At 36.7% G+C, this 17135-nt stretch overlaps 1 protein-coding gene across 3 annotated transcripts in view; it reads left to right on the top strand.

Moving 5' to 3' along the window:
• The window catches only part of ROCK1 (Rho associated coiled-coil containing protein kinase 1), an 85134-nt gene that overhangs the window by 39853 nt on the left and 28146 nt on the right, over positions 1 to 17135 (top strand). For all 3 annotated transcript variants that reach the window (XR_005627166.1, XM_039706066.1, XM_039706067.1), the window contains exons 6-17: positions 2168 to 2252; positions 3882 to 4026; positions 4304 to 4442; positions 4865 to 4956; positions 5138 to 5297; positions 7662 to 7728; positions 11153 to 11241; positions 12807 to 12855; positions 13436 to 13571; positions 13943 to 14034; positions 14154 to 14400; positions 16015 to 16121. Coding sequence is in view for 2 of the 3 variants with exons in the window: in XM_039706066.1 (XP_039562000.1) it covers positions 2168 to 2252; positions 3882 to 4026; positions 4304 to 4442; positions 4865 to 4956; positions 5138 to 5297; positions 7662 to 7728; positions 11153 to 11241; positions 12807 to 12855; positions 13436 to 13571; positions 13943 to 14034; positions 14154 to 14400; positions 16015 to 16121 (1408 nt within the window). In the remaining variant the exon portion in view is untranslated. The remainder of the gene's footprint in view (positions 1 to 2167; positions 2253 to 3881; positions 4027 to 4303; positions 4443 to 4864; positions 4957 to 5137; positions 5298 to 7661; positions 7729 to 11152; positions 11242 to 12806; positions 12856 to 13435; positions 13572 to 13942; positions 14035 to 14153; positions 14401 to 16014; positions 16122 to 17135) is intronic.

Here is a 17135-nt window from a genome sequence, read left to right as displayed (position 1 = left end):
CAAAGAATAAATTTTTCAACAAAAAATACAGGAAGAATTTGAGTAGTGTGTAGTATATGCTATAGTATATACATTTTCAGTTTGTGATTTGGTCACAAGATCAGTGTTAACATGTAAGTTTTTGCAAAAATGGCTAATACAAAGCAAAATAAACTACTAATCCATTGCTTGAGTAGGATCTAGAGCATCATTAATTATGTAGCTATGCTGCATCTAATGGGTAAATTATCTGGCTGAATGAACCATTTGTAAGTGTGTATTGCAAGCTTTAAAAAGCAGGCATTAGAAGATGGCAACAGCACAGAGAGGTTTTTTTCATGAAAATTTAGATTATTTTGAAATCAGGAGATTTTTTTTTGAATTTGTTTTCCCCTGTAGTTAATCTGTTCAACTCTGATGAATGAAAAGGAACTTAAGAAAATATGGGCATACCGCTTAATGGGTCAGGAACTGAGTGACAAAGGACTTGGGAATGGCTGAGGTGCTGCCTTTGCCCAGCCTTCATTGATAAGATCTGCTTTCAGGCCTCTCAGATGCTGTGCCCAGTGGCAGAGCTTGGAAGAGAAAAGCATTGCTCTGGCAGAGGATGATCAAGCTGAGTCCCAGTTGTGCAAACTGGATATGCACATGTCCAGGGCACACGGTGGGACATGCCGTGGGTGGGGAGGGAGCTGCCAAGTAGCCTCATGATAACTGCTCTCTGTCAGCTTGGAAGGTGTGTGGGAATTAGGAGATTCCAGATGACTGGAAGGAAACAAATGGCACACCTGTCTCACCCCAAGAAGGGCTGGGAGGAGAGAGAGGAGCTGAAGGCAAGCCAGCCTAAGGGCAGTTGGATTAAATTGTCAGGAAAGAGTTTCCAAGGATGTGGATGGGAAGGGGATTGTGAGCAGCCTGCATGGATTTATGAAGGGTAATACATGTCTTCCCAAACCAGTTACCTTCTGTGTTGAGATGATGGCTTCAGTGATGAGGAAGATAATGTTTGTCTTGACTTCAGCAAGGTTATAGATGTAGCTGGGTTAGAAAGGCACCCTTTGAACAGGTAGAACTGGCTAGCTACTCCTTGAGTAGATTGGGCTGTCCAGCAGCAGTCAGCTACCAGCAGTTCCCCAGAGGTTTGGTGACAGGATCAGCACTGTCTCTGTTCACAACATGAACACTGTTCAGGCAGGACAGAAAGCATTAGTCACCAGCTGCCCAGCAGGATTTTATATAAAAGGTGGAGCAGGCTTGAAGTTGCATGGTGAAAAGATGAAAGGCAATGGATGACACAAGTTGTAGCAGGGGAATATCTAGCTATTCATTAGGAGGTTTTTTTTCCCACTATGAGGGAGGTCAAACAGTACAAGAGAGCTTATGGATTCTTCATCCTCAGAAAAAGGAAACTTGCCTGGATTTGACCCTGAGTAACCTAATGTAACTTTGAAGTTCAGTCTGACTTTGCAGCTATACTTTGATCAGGGAGCTAACTGAGAGTCTTACAAAAATCCCTTCCAAACAAAATTATTCTGTGATGTACTGGTACATTTACACTATTTCATCTGACAGTTATGGCCAGAGTTCTCCCTTGAGGTCTCTCCTTTGAGGTATACTTCAGGAGAAATACACTTTCTCCTGAAATTTGTGTTACGCTATCTTAGTAATTGTTTTTTACTGCTATTCTGCTTCGGTGTGTTCAGTGACATCAATATGCTGCACTTTACCAGTCAGTTTATGAAAACTTCTATAATAGAAGAACTTGGAGAGTGGTATAAGTTAATACTCCTCTTCAGTCACAGGAAAATATTTGTTCACAATAATAGAATTTTGAAAATGACATCCAGTTGTTCCATTGAAATAGAAGTGGTACAGGAAAGAAGCTATGTTTTCAATGCCTATTTGACATAACCAGTGAGTGTTTTGTAGGAACTTGTGGTTCAAGATTAGTGTCCAGATCTATTAAATTTGGTGACTTAAGGCTGTATTCTCACGTGTTCTAATTTTTAAAAATGTTGTTCAGCAGTCTCTAGAGAAAGCAAAAAAAAGTGGAGGCAATAGTGGTGCTTTAATGTTGTTGTTTTTCCATAACATGTTGCATCTGAAAAGCAGTTGACTTCCATTGTTTTTATAAGTTAAATCTATTAAATTGAATTTTTACTTTTTAAAATATGTATTTTTCTTTCAGAGATGTGAAGCCTGATAATATGCTGCTAGATAAAGCTGGTCATTTAAAATTAGCAGATTTTGGTACTTGTATGAAGATGAACAAGGTAAACATATGTTTGTAATTTCACTTTTCTGTTTATGAAAGGAAAACATACTTAAAAGTGAAAAGAAAAGATACTGGAAAGTTTCAAGCTACATGAGAAGAGTGTACTCTCTTATTGTTGTTCATGGCCTAGTGAAAGGAACTAGATGATCTTTAAGGTCCCTTCCAATCCAAACCATTCTGTGATTCATGCATCTTATTCAATGATAATGTAAAGTGCAGAAATGGTTCTTCAAGTACTGTTTTTTAGAGAAGTTTTTCTGAAGTTTTTTATTTTCTGAAGTCAAGTCTTTGTCTCTAGATGCTCAAGGTTATTCCTTTACGTCTTTTGGTATGAAAAGTTGCTGCAAAGAAATGAGATGATTTTTATGATGTCTGCCAGAAATTAAAGAATCAAAACTGTCATGCCAGTTGCTGAATACCAGTTTTACTTATTAGCCATTGTTGATATAGCATGAGGACAAATCTGAAGGAAGTAGATGTCATAGAATTATTTACTTTTTAAAAATGTATTCTGAGGTCATTAAAAAAGTGTTTTGCAACATGTATTCAAGTACTGTGTAGCACTGTTGTTCCCTACACAAAACTGACTGCTTTGTGTCAGCCTGCGTGTATATTTGAGGAAAACATATTGTGGAAATTTGAAATACATGGTACTTAGTAGAGTTGGTGTAATATGTACAATATGTTTTCATCATATTCCAGGAGATTTGAATAAACTGTTGTACTTAGCTGCTGAGTAAAAGGCACCAATGAAAACCAAGTTCAGGCTGTGTGTAAAAATCCTAGTGGTCTTGAGCCTAGTCTTTTGGTTCTCTGGTCTTTTGAAAACAAAAGGTTATTCTCTAGAAGAAAAACTGCTCAGCATAGAAGCTTAATTTAGGATTTGCTGCATATGCAGAACTAAATTAGTATTTATTTTATTTGCTTAGTTATGTATTGTTATGCAAGTTTTTCCACTGATCCATTTCTATGAATGGCATAGGATTATTTCAGAAGTGCCTGAATGGCACGGGAAAGGAGTATGTAGTTACACCTTCAGCATTCTGGATGACAGCTCCAGTGTGACTGATCTCATTTCTGTGAGCACTTTCTCAGGAGTGTGAGGAACATCAAACACTCTTCTCATCTGTTACCTGTTTTGAAGTCTCTCTACATAGATTTTCAAAACCTTATCTACCTTTAGTCTTTCTAGCATTCAGTATCTTGGGTCAGAGGCCAAAAACTTGCAGTTCAGCTGTTCCTGTTATCAAAATCCCTGATGTTGACCTATTTATGCTAACAGAGGAGCTTTCTCTGTTTACAGAACATCCTGTCAGTAAATGACACATTTATACTGGCATGAGTGGCTGTGTGGTGTGTGCATAGCCTAGATGCAATTCTGATTACTTCTTGGATACTAACTGAGGTTTTTAAAGCAACTTCCATTGTGTTTGACAGATGTACTGCTTTGTTCTGGCTTCAGCAGCTTAGACTTCAAAAATATTTTAAAAATCCCATTTTAAAATAATGTTTGTTGACAAAATTTTATGTGGATCTGTTGATGTTGCTTAGTCTGCATAAGCTCATGGAACTTACTGGCAATTTTGGATCTTATATTTGGGCCTGGCTGTTTTCCTCTGTTTTGTAGGAAGGAATGGTACGATGTGACACAGCTGTGGGAACACCAGACTACATCTCTCCTGAAGTATTGAAATCCCAGGGAGGGGATGGTTACTATGGGCGGGAATGTGACTGGTGGTCAGTTGGAGTCTTCTTGTATGAGATGCTTGTAGGTGAGTAGTAGGATCATCAGAATTGACTGCGCTACTTAACTAGACTCCCATCGCTCTTATTTTTAACATTATTGCTCTTCTGGCATGAGCTGTGGTTTACAGATCCTGGCATTTACAGAATGTATTTTAGAAAAATTCTGGCAGAGTTCTCAAACATTTGTCCTTGCCTCTTGTTCGCTTGGTTGCATACATTGTTGTATATGTAATTCAGATACTGCAAATCAAGTCTACAATAATTTTGATCTTCTTTTTCGTGTTTGTGGTTCTGCTTTTCCAGGTGATACACCTTTTTATGCAGATTCTTTGGTTGGAACGTACAGTAAGATTATGAACCATAAGAACTCCCTTACTTTCCCTGATGACAGTGACATTTCTAAAGAGGCAAAAAATCTCATTTGTGCTTTTTTAACTGATAGGTAAGGTTTATATTTTATTCATAATAAAAATAAACCTTCATTAAGAGTATTTCTTGTCTTCTTGAAAAAAAAGAAGTATTTGTTTTGTGTGCATTTTTGAACTGATCAGGAGAAGTGAAATTCTTAGTGCCTGGGCATGAGTGTGGTGTAACAACTTGGCAATTGCCTGAGCTGTCCATGATGGTGGAAACAGAAGTAGCTGAGGTTCTCATAGACAAAAGTTAAAACCAGGCTGTGTTCTGAAATGTAGCTGCTCTGCTCATATAGAGATTGTCTTATGAAAATATTTGTGTTATGTGTACATTTTACCATACCTTGAGAGGTATTTTATTGTGTCTGTTGTTAGATTATGCTTTAAAATGAGTCTTTCCTTCAGAATAACTATAGAATCTCACATGTTTAATCAAAACACTTTTTAACAGGGAAGTGAGGCTAGGACGAAATGGTGTAGAAGAAATTAAACGGCATCTTTTCTTCAAAAATGATCAATGGGCTTGGGAAACACTCAGAGACAGTAAGTATATTGCTTTTCTCAGAAATGGTGGTCTGGCTTACCTATGTATCATGTTAGCAAAAGGACTGGTGTATTTTGTTTAAAGGAGTTTAAAGTTTTATTTACTCTGTACCAAGCAAGATTTTCTTAGTGACTTGAGTGATGTACTGATTATCACCATACTATTTTGCATTTTTTCTAGCTGTAGCGCCAGTTGTGCCTGACTTAAGTAGTGACATTGACACTAGTAATTTTGATGATCTGGAAGAAGACAAAGGAGAGGAAGAAACATTTCCCATACCAAAAGCGTTTGTGGGCAACCAGCTTCCTTTTGTAGGATTTACGTACTACAGCAACCGTAGGTATGTGTGCAGAAAGCAAATTAATGTTGTATTCTTTGTTGGCACTGTTTCTGACTCTTAACAACCAATGTCTAGCTTTAAATCCGTTCAGATACTTACTAGTTATTCAGAATACTAAAAATGACACTATTTTAATACAAGTACTGCTAGACGTTGTTACCTTAAAAATATCACAGTGTTGTTGAGTGTCCTATTCTGCATTGAGAAGATTTGGAAGTGATGCTGCAGAAGCTCAGAAAGAAAATCCACCTTTGCCACTACCAGGCAGAGCTGCCTGCAGAGCACTGAATTGTGTGTAGACTCATGAACCAGGGTTTGAAAGTCCATTTGTTTTACTGCATATTACTGTCCCTGAGCTGAATGTGAAGTTTCCATACTTTCCATCAGTGTTTTAGTGTGTGGTAAATTAAACCTTGGCTTACTAGAAATATTTCCTACTTGCCTGCTTTCTGCTTCAAAATTTTTCTTTTTTTTTTAAGTACACATCCACTGACAGAGTGAGATCGTGATGCTTTATGGCTTTCACTATTGCTTAAGACTTCTAAATGACATCAGTTAAAGCTGTATTAATTCATGCTTTCAACAGTCATTATTATTGTAGGCTCTATGGATAGCTACATTTACATTCAATAATCTCAGTAACTTTTTAATACTTAGAAAGCTGCTTTTAATTGTGTTGTCAGTCAGGCTTAAAATGGGCTGAAATTTCTAGTAGAACTGTCAGATAGAGACTGTTAGTTTTAATAGCATTTCTGGGTAGGAAAATCTTAAAGGAAATAAATCTGGTTTTCGTCCTTGCATAGAAGAGGAAACACTTTTCCAAGCCTGTGGTGAAATTCTTTCCATCTCTGCAAAGAGTTGGATTTGTTGTTACTTTTTGCCATGGTAAGGTGTAGAAGGACTTGCAGGCTTTCTGTACACTTTGGGTGAGTTCAGCAGTTCAAGAGTTTCACCTATTGTTCTCACTTTAGTCTGTAACTTTGAAAAGTTTTAATTTTTGCCTTGCAGGAATACTTTGGGATATATTTAGGAGCATGTTAATAACAGAATTTCTTCTTTCCCTGTCTTCCTTTTTGGGGGACAGTATCAGAAATTCAAGAGAGCTAAGTGCTGTGTTCTCGCTGTCAGTGAGGAGCTCTGCTGCCCTCTGCTACTGTCATAACTTTGTAGGCTTACTAACCTATGATGCTGGCCTAGAACTGAATTTTGTCCCGTAATATTCTGCTGGTGTGATTGTCTTGAAAAATCTGAAATGACTATTTGTGCTAATCCCAATTCATGTAATCCTAACTTCTGTTTTCTTTCTGTACTGAGAATAGTTCAAGCATTGAAAGAAAAATAAGTCTGTATCTGGACATGTTAGCACAGATTTTGGAATACCAGTTGAGAACACTTTGTAGCCCTATTTGGCTTGTGAGTTCTCTTCTAGATTTGATGCAGCTGGTGCTGTGCCTGTCTAAGTATCACATTCTTACTGCTCAACAACCCTGGTGTGTAAAATATGGTGTCTTCTTGTACTCCAAACAGCAAGCTTGTTTCCATAGGAAACTGTCTTATTTCCACTTTGTCATTTGATTGTCTGAAAGCTGGATTGATGTTTAATTTGACCATGGTTTGGAGATACCTTTGATTTTGCTCTCCTTGATCTTTTGGAGAGGTTTTTTTGATATCTGGAAATACCCACGTGAAACAAAAAAGATGTGTCGATCTTTCTCAGTTCATGTGTTGGAGTGTTATTTCTCACGTAATCTGATGCACTTAATAGATGCTTTGTCTCTTTAGATCAGTTATCAGGCCAAGAATATCACATCAAGTACCAAAGGAATTTGAAAACAGTAATTTGTGTATTTACCTAACTCTCCAGAATCATCACAACTAGAAATTTATGGTATTTTTAGAAAACATTTACATAAAATAAGAACACTGGCTTCAGGGCAAACTTTTTGTGTGTAGAACTCTTAGTAACTTTGTTGAAAGTTACACAATCTCTGCAGACTTTGCTTCATTACTGCTACTTGCTGCATAAGTGCCTGAGTAAATATTTATGGGATGGAAGCCAGTGAGAGTGTTGTAACTAAGGAAAGCAAAGACTTTTTTTAATGGTTATTAAAAAAATAAAAGTGGTTGTATTGTATTTGGCAGAAATCCTTTTTTTCTGGAGGCCTTCTATTGCAGCTTTGTACTTTAACCTTTCAATAAATTGAATTTTTCAATTAAATGTGCTTAAATCAGATTATGTTGCTATTTGATTATCCACATTTTGGAGCAATATATATTTTAGTATGTCTGTATTATCTTAATCTTTTTTTAATAATCTTACCTTTAAACAACTCTTCAAATGTAACTTTGAAAATGTTTTTGCAGGTATTTAAGTGTCCCTGCAGAAAATTCCAATGACAACAGAACAGGCTCCAATGTGGACAAAAGTGTGGTATGTCTTCATCTTTATTGTATCCTAATAAAGAGTCTGCTGCATATATGAACATATACTGCATATATGTCATAAACTGTTTGAGTTAGAAATATCTCAGATTATCTTAGTATTTGGGATCAATGAAAGCGATGCATGATTTTTAGGTCTTTAGTATGGCCTCCCTAATAAAGTTAATGGAAAAGCAGAATTTCATTTCTTAATATAACATTGGTTTTCCTGAATTGAGTAAAATAGCAAAAACTTTTTGTGGAAAAGGATTCACAGTTTTTATCTTTAGAAATATCAAAGTATTTGTGCAGTGTTTCTAGAGTGCCTTATTGATCCTGGGTAGCTTTGTGGCAAGCATGGAGTCTGGACTTCAGTGAACTCATTGGAAAGTGGGAGATAATGCACCAAGCTTGGGCATTCTGCTCCTTCACAGGCCTTCCCCACAAGCTGTTGGGAGTTGGGGCACTGGTGATCTGCATTTCTAGAGCAGTTCACCTAGCAAGAAATGCCCAGGAGTTCTTTCAGTTACTTATTCCCAAGCATCTCGGCAGTCAGGAAGATATACTAAGGTGTTTGAGACTTGATTGAGTCCTTGGACTCTTTGTAAGTTCTGATATAAATCAAACTATTCCCCAAAATGGTTTGATATTTTACGAATTACATTCTTTCCAGAAGAAAACATGGTCAAAAATTGATAATTAACTTCAAAATAAATCTTGGCTTTGACTGTGATTTACTATGTTAGTATTTAGTTCTACTTTCTGTTGAGAGTAGAAAATATAGTGATCTGTGTTCCCTTTTCTCTTAAACTAGCAATGAAAAGGTTTAATGACACATGGCACTACCCAGAGAAAATTTCTACAGGGCAGGGGAACTGGTTATGTCCTTTGCTGGGCAACTGAATTTAATAGTTGAAATGTCTTGATTTTTTAATGTATATTGATGTGTTTGATATACTTTCCTTATAAGTGTTTGACTGTTGATACAGTAAAATTTAAAAACAAAGCTAGACTTTCCAATATTTGAAAGTACTTAAAACTGTGTGTTGGCTTTTGGCTGACTTTGAAGAGAGTTACTGAATGGACTTGGTATACTCAGTGGAATACTACTCAGTGTGTAGTTGAAGAATCCTTAATAATCCTGTCTGTATTGTCAGACATATTCTGTATTGTCAGACATCACAATGTCTTGTGGTTTTGGGAGGTGAAGGTCTGGAAGAATTTGAGTGGTATAGGAAGGTTTAAATCAATGTTAAGTATTTATTACAAGGTATTTTTTCCCCACAGTTCTTTCTCAGCTGTTTTTCTTTCATTACATGCTGCAATGAAAACGGTAATGTTGGCACATGGTTAGCAAATTAATTAGTTCTGGAAATACAACACAAGATGCTACCTGGTCTCTCTGCATTTTGACATCTGTGTTTTGAATGTCTTTGGAGAAAGACATGAGTGCCACAAATTTCCAAGAAATTAATTGTTTTGCGAGTGTGTAAAACTTAACAGAATTCAGCCATGATGTTGTGTAAAAAGATAATTCAATGTTCTTTTATTGATTATCAAACCTCTTTGAAGATCTGATTGCTTACTTTGGTTTAGTGCTGCTATAACCACCTGTAGACTGTTCACATTTTAAGAAAAAGGAGATAAACGGATTCTTTTGTACCAGATCTTAGGTTTTCTTCATTGCTCAGGGTACAGAACCAGACTCCCTATGCTGTAGTGAGTAAGAAAAAAGAAAAAAAAAGTATTACAGTTCCAGAGAGATTTTTCTTTACCTCTCTGCTGCAGACAGGCTTTTCTTTCCTTTCCTCCCTGCTTCCTACTCAAAATGAAAACCAAGAGCAAACTAAAAGGCGTGCTTTTCTACTGAGTTAATTGTAACTCAGGATTTTCTTGAGGTATTCTTTAGTCTATTGATAGCAGATTGTGCAGAACTTTGTCCGGAAGCCTGTTGTCTCTACTGATATAATTAGACTGCTCAGCAAGCTCAGATGGGTCCCTGGGGTACAGCCTGATGTGAGAACATGCAGAGACAGAGAGACGCAAGAGGATGCGATAGCAGTCCAAGCTAGTCGGAGTCAGTACAGAAAGGCCTCAGTTGCCAGATGTCTTTTTAGACCTGTTTCTCATCTATCCCATTTAGTTCCTCTGTGCACCCTGTCTGGAAGGGCTATAACGTGAGTAAAAGGAAATGGAAGAGCAATCACATTCAACCTTTGTTATCCTTTGTTTTGGGGCATTTGCTGTGGTCCTTTCTTATTACAGTGAGAGCCTTTAAGTAGTCTTGATTCTTGCTTTGTTTCTCAGTGGTTTGACCAAGGAGATAAATGCATTGTGTACTGGTCCTTCCTTTGTCCTCAAAGTCTAGATTTAGAAGCCATCCTTTTTTTTAACTACAAGCATTGTCTGATCTACATAGTGTTATGTTCTATGTCACACCAGTAATTTGTTTTCCAGAGCTGCTCTGTTAAGTGCTGAAATGTCTAATTTTTTGAAGTTTTTTTTAGATTTTGGAGTTAAAACAGGAAACAAGAAAGCAAAGCATCAGAACTACTCATTTGAATTGGTTTGAAGGGAGTCTGGATTAGGAATCTAGTGCTTCTCTATGCAGTTCCAAGAGCACTGAGGGAAATGTATAAAAATCAAATAGGCTGAAATCTTTACAATATCAGTGGAAAGGTTTATAGTGAATCAACATGAGGTTGACTTGATGAGCTTCTTCAAGGCCGACACCATCATGTTAAATGAGGCTTTTGATGTTGGAATGGGATTATTGTGCCTAGATATTCAATAGAAGGTGATAGATATTTTGAGACTACATGAAAGGAATGAATTTCTGAGTTTAGCCTGCTGGCAAACAGTACATGCTATGCACTAATGTGCTATATTAACATCTGAAGTTTGTTGCTATCTTTCAAAGCTTGGTAGAGTTCTAGCTATAAAAATGACCTCTGACTAAAGTGGTGAGAGCACTCTCTCCCCATTGCCAGTAACTGACTGGCCTGGTTCTGCTTCCTGAGCTTGTTGGGAGCTTGAGGGTACATTGCAAACTACACGTGGTAGTTCATGCTAGAAGAAATTTTGAGACTTACTAAAGTGCTTTCTTACATTTTTGCAGTAATATCTTTAGCCAGGTACTGAAGATATGTAAAACAAGGAGGATTTGATTTAGCTTAGCCCTGTGAATTTTGAAGATACCTGAAATTTCATGTGCATACAAATGGAAGAAACGGTCTTACTTTTTGTAATTAAATTGGAGGCAGGGGGACGGGGAGGATGGGACATGCATCACATTTTAATAAGGTAAAATGTCTTATTTTGGTAGAAGAAAGTAAGCTGTGATACAATGTAAGCAGGACTGAATATTATGAAATACTTTTTTTAAGTTTCTAAATTTAATGCATGTTCTTTCATGTACAAATATATATTTAAAGCTGGAAAACATGCAGAAGATGATCTATGAGTTGGAAGAACAGCTACATAATGAAATGCAGTTGAAAGATGAAATGGAGCAGAAGTGCAGGTGAGACTTTGAACTTCAATTGTTTACATAATTTAAGTATATCTGACACTTCAGTTCTGTGGTACTGCTTTAGGGATTACCAGGATAACACTAAGAATGGTGTTGTAGTTCTCCAGGGGAGTTCCAGGCAAGATTTAATTAATTCTAAAATTTTCTTGATTATGGTATAAAGAAATTTTTGTTTTCATTGACAGCCACGTAACACGTGAACACATATTCTTTCTGAACACTTAAGTGTTTCAGTTTACCTGATACCTCTGTATTCACGTTTTGTTGGACTGAGGTACACGCTCACCCTGCTGGTTTTTTTTTTGAAAATGTGAAATTATGTATATATGGCATATATTGGATTATTAAAATTAATTAGATGTTTTCGAAATACAGGGTACTTGTTGGAAAACCAATATTTTTTTCCTATGGCTGACATATAAGGACAACAGTTTGCTTTCTGAAATTCTGTTTCTACCATGCTGAAGTAGCAGCTATGTGAGAATTGGCATTTTTCTTGCAGTCACATGAACAAACAGTTGAGATTCTCCCTTTCTGATAATCAGACATTTTTACTTAGAGTCATGCAAACTAAATTCCTCTTTAGTTAGCTTCTCCTTTTGAAGTCTTTTCCTGAAGAATTAAATAATCCCAGGAGGCAACATTAGGTATATGCTGCAGGAAGAATTTAGACTTGTGAATTAGAACCCTAGTGTGTAGCTGTACAAGCTCCTCAGGTGTAAACTGGTAACTGAAATGGTCTAGTGGGAATTCAGGCTGTGTGACACTGTTGTTTACTTAAACACAAGCTCACTGTTGGCACGTTCTGATTGCTCTCCACAAGCAGTATGTAACATTCTTGAGGGATATTCAGTAGCTGTCTTCCTGCAGTACTACTGAAGTTGTCAGAGCACACCTGTGTCTTCTGCTATGTCCTGTCATTCACTGCAGAGTTAGTAGACAGCAGATATCCCTCACTATTGTAGCTACCTCTTTGTACCTGTCAGGCAGCCTTGTCTGGGTCCTCTTTGTTTCCTCTTTGAAGAGGGCTGGCTGCCTGCAGAAATGCAATGGATGTGTCAATGCTATTGCCAGTTAAATGATGTGTGTTTTGCCACACTTTCTCTGTAGTTCAGTCTTCTAATACATTGCTTCAACAGAGAGACTTTCAAATAATATTATTCATATACCTTTATCTGTAGTAGGGAGCTGTCTCCTGTGGAATTAATGAGCTATTTTAGATATTTTGAGGTCATAACTAGAGGAAGTTTCAGCAGCTTAACAGGGTATTCTAATCTTAAGGGTAACCTGTTGTGTACGTACACTGTTTTTTGCAGATTAAGGGATAAAATGTGGCACCTAAAGTTTCACATATTTAATCTGTAACAAAGCTGATAAATACTTAAATGTTTTACAAATTATTTGCTATGATTTATTGTCTTTCTCAGCTTTAAATGTTCATTACAAAATCACGTTAGTCAAAATATTAACATTCACTTTAGTAATGGTCACAAATCATTTCACTGAAAAAACAGTATGTATAATGTATCTGTTAAATGATCCTGTTTTATTTTTAGATCTTCAAACATAAAGCTAGACAAGATAATGAAAGAACTGGATGAAGAGGTAATATTTTTCCCCCCTGAAGATGCCTTAACTGGGTAAAGAGTGGAGTTAGGAATAGTACTTTCATAATTCTAAGACATTTTTTCTGTGACTAAAAAAAAATTGTTCTGTTCAGGTTTGAGACCTAATGATCATGTTTCAATACATAACATTGGGAGATTGCATTTTTATTTGTAGCCATTTACAAAAACTTTTCTTTCTGTTAGTCATGCTGATTTCTGTTTACTCTTGTAAATATTTCACTTAGTCTTGCTTGTTGCAAGTTTTCTGGAGTTTATCAAAGTCAATAACTACAAAAATGCAGGTGATTTTCCATTGAGTCCTTCTCTTGTCTCTTGATAATAATTTTAGTAGTTACTTTAGATATAAACTAACTACAATTTTTCTAGTAATTGTATAAATTTGTCATGTAGAAGTTAAAAAGCTGTCTTTTCTGAAAACCTTTCCAAGGAAGCCAGTAATTCATTAATTTGAAACAATGCATCAGTTTCCATGTTTAATTAGTTGCAGAGATCATGCAACTTGTTTAGCGATTATTCCTTAAAATGTAAGTATAAAATACCAATTCTTCTAATTTTAGGGAAATCAAAGGAAGAACTTGGAAACAACAGTGTCGCAGATTGAGAAGGAAAAGATGGTATTACAACATAAGATAAATGAGTACCAAAGAAAATTTGAACAAGAGAATGAAAAAAGACGTAATGTGGAAAATGAAGGTATGCGGTATTGTCCAAACATTGACACTGAGGACGTATATGATGTGTTCTGGGGAACAATTTAGTGTCATAGTATCTTAAGTGCTGTGCAACTTTAAGATTTGAAAAGGGATCTTTTCAAATAATGAACACAGATTTTGAGGTAATTTTTATTTGAACACAATTTTTTTGTTCTTATTTTCAAATTCTGTGCACTGTGTTGTTTGTCTGCAAGCACAAAATTTGACATAATAATATATATTAGAAGCAAAAAGTCAACAAAAGACCTGTCAATACAAAACAATATTTTGGAGCATGTTTGTGTAAAAAAACAAGAATAAAACCCTAAGGTTTTTATAGTATGCTGTATTAATGGTGCAATTTCTCTTTAGTGTCCACATTAAAAGATCAGATGGAAGACTTGAAAAAAATCAGCCAGCATTCGCAAATTTCAAATGAGAAGATAACACAGTTACAAAAACAAGTATGTTGTTTGTGCTCCTTGTCTTCATTATTTCTTTCTTAGATTTGAGCATTCAAATGTAGCAAAACTGGCTCCATAATCTTTATATTTGAGAATCTTTGTCTGGTTTATTTTTACAGCTAGAAGAAGCAAATGATTTGCTGAGGACAGAATCCGACACAGCTGCAAGACTGAGAAAGGGTAACACAGAAATGAGCAAGTCATTAAGTCAGGTAGAATCACTGAATAGAGAACTGCAGGAAAGGTGCAGAGTTCTGGAAAGCACAAAACTGCAGGTGGAGAAAGATTATTACCAACTACAAGCAGCTTTGGAGTCAGAACGAAGGGACAGAAGTCATGGATCTGAAATGATTGGAGAACTACAGGGTAATTATTCTGAATTTACACTTTACCAAAAAAAGTTGTGATAACCCTACTTAAGTGAAGTAGAGTTTGGTAACGGGAGGAAAGCCAACCTGAAAACAAAGTGTGACTGAACAATTTCTGAAGATTTGATCTGGCTTCCTGATCATGTTGAGCAGCTCTTGGGAGAGAATATCAAAATCAAAGATTGTCAAACACTGATCGTGTGTCTGAGTCCAGTGGTGCAAATATATGAAGAGCTGATACAGTGCTGGAGAAGATGGAACACTGTCTTTACTGTCTTGTGCAGTAGCCAAGTTGGTATATCCTGGACTTGCTCTTCTTTCATTTGTGGAGAAGGCTATTTTTTTTTGTTGAATTGCATTTGTTTTCTTTTATGATGATTCTACATTACTTTTACAAGCAAGGTTAAGAGCACAAAAAGGGACGCAGATGCAGAATCCCTTTTTGCAAGATGCTTTAAACGTTCTACTATTTGTATGGATTCTTCCATACTAGAAACTATTCAGATGCATTAGTTCATGACTGTGCCTGGTGCTATTGGATCCTGGCTCTTAACTTGCCATTTTCAATCATCTGTCTGCAGTATTGAGTTTCCATGAGGCACAGGCTTTTCATGAGGGAGCATATAAGATGGAGACTTTTTACCAGGGTCTGTAGTGGCAGGACAAGGGGCAATGGTTTTAAATTGAAGAAGAGTAGATCTACATTATATATGGGAAGAATTTTTTAATAATAAGGGTGGTGAGACCCTGGGACAAGTTGCCCAGAGAAACTGTTGTTGCCTTGTCCCTGGAAGTGTTTCAGGTTAAGTTGGAAGGGGCTTTGAGCAGCAGGGTCTAATGAGAGATGTCCCTGCATGTAGCAGGGAGATTGGACTAGATGATTTTCAGAGGTCCCTTCCAAACCTTTTCTACTTCCAAACCTATTCTACTTAGTATTTCATATAAACCCTTATGCCTCACAGGGGTAGATGCTGTGGGCTTTGAGGAATTGCTCCTTTTCCATGTCATAGCACTTAAAATCATAGGATGGTTTTGGTTGGAAAAGACCTCTAAGATCACTGAGGCCAGCTATTAACCCAGAGCTGCCAAATCCACCACTAAAACACATCCCTAAGTGCCATATTTACACATCTTTTGAACACTTTCAGGGGTGGTGATTCCACACCTTCCATGGGGAACCTGTTTCAGTGCCTGACTTTCCCATTGTCTGAGTCACGCTTAGGTGAATACATGTTGTGTTAGTACCCAAAAATCCATTTGAGACTGACATTCTGTGTAATGTGCCTTATCTACCCAGTAATGAAATTAGCATCACTTATAGGTGCTTGTTCTGTAGCACAGCAGAACTTGGGTTAATGAAATAAATTCTGAGTATTAGATAATGGAAGTGATGGAAGGCAGGAACTATTTTTGCAACATTAGTAATTATGAATTGTTACTGTAACATGCATAAAGAGTGTCTGAAAAGGTCAGTTTGCTCTACAATGTACAGCCTTTGCATGTCTGAAAAATTTGAAGTATTTGAAATAATTTATGGGCCCAATAAAAGTTGCAAAGACAATTGATCTAAGTGAAGTAACTAATATTGAGTATATTTAATTTTTTGTGGCAGTTCGGATTACAGCTTTACAAGAAGAAGTAAAAAACATTAAAAACAATCTTGAAAGAGTGGAAGCGGAAAGAAAACAAGCACAGGATATGCTTAATCATTCAGAAAAGGTATGGTGAAATGATGTTGAGGCTGATGCTCTTTGTCAGCTTTTGACTGTATTTTTCAAATATTATTATTATTGATATTTCCAAGTCCAGTGTTACTGCTCTAAATCAGTCTTGTGTTTATATTATGAATTAAGTACTGTTAATTTACAGTCTCGTCAGGATGGCTTCCAAGTCCTCAGGTAGTTCTTACTTGTAGCATTGTGCATGAAAATTGTGTTTGTCATACATTATCAGTGATTCAAGGATCCTGTCCTACTGCCAGTAGCAAGGATTTTTTTTCTCCCTACTTAACTATGACTGCAAAGACTTGCCTCTGAAAATCTATGAACTTTCCAAAAATCTGATATTTTTTTTCCTTACTGGATTTTAATTTGACTGGATCGGTGCCAGGCAGGCTTTTTTATCAACTTTGGTGGGGAATTTTTTTTCTGTCCTTTCTTTCCGTCCTTCCTTCTGAATGTTCCTCTAACATCTCTGTTCCCTTCCATATGATGGAAAACCAAATTAACAATAAAAGGAAATCCTGCACCCTTTCTTCAGACAGACTGCAGAGTTAACTCTGTCTAGTGAGGTTAAGTAAAGACGTGCTGTGTGGTCTGTGCAAAAAACCCAGACCATATGACAGCCTGTGAGGGAAGAGGACAAGCAATTCTAAGTTGTTGTTATGTGAGGCAGCCATTCAAAGACCAGTGCTTGTCACACAAAGCACATCTCCAATGCTTGTTTGGTGAATTACTGTTAATGCCTGGCAATCCTAGTGATGAAATAACCCAAATCCATCCAGGTAACAATAATTCAGATTCCTCTGTGCTCTAGGATGTCCGTTCATTAGTTGTGTGTTTCCAATTTAGGTGACTACTGATTATACAGAAGGGGAAGTTTCAGTTTTCTTACAGATTTGTAGACTACTGAAAAAAAGTTAATGAAATTTTTTCCAGAGCCCTGAGTACAGTTTTGGTTTGTTACTGTTCTTTGCTGAGCGTGGAAAACAACGTTGATATGATAACAGAAATT

The sequence above is a fragment of the Passer montanus genome, unplaced genomic scaffold (assembly GCF_014805655.1).
Source record: "Passer montanus isolate IOZ18808 unplaced genomic scaffold, ASM1480565v1 scaffold19, whole genome shotgun sequence".
Taxonomy (NCBI): Eukaryota; Metazoa; Chordata; class Aves; order Passeriformes; family Passeridae; genus Passer; species Passer montanus.
Note: the sequence above shows the minus strand (reverse complement) of the source record. Positions and strands in the feature narration are given on the sequence as shown.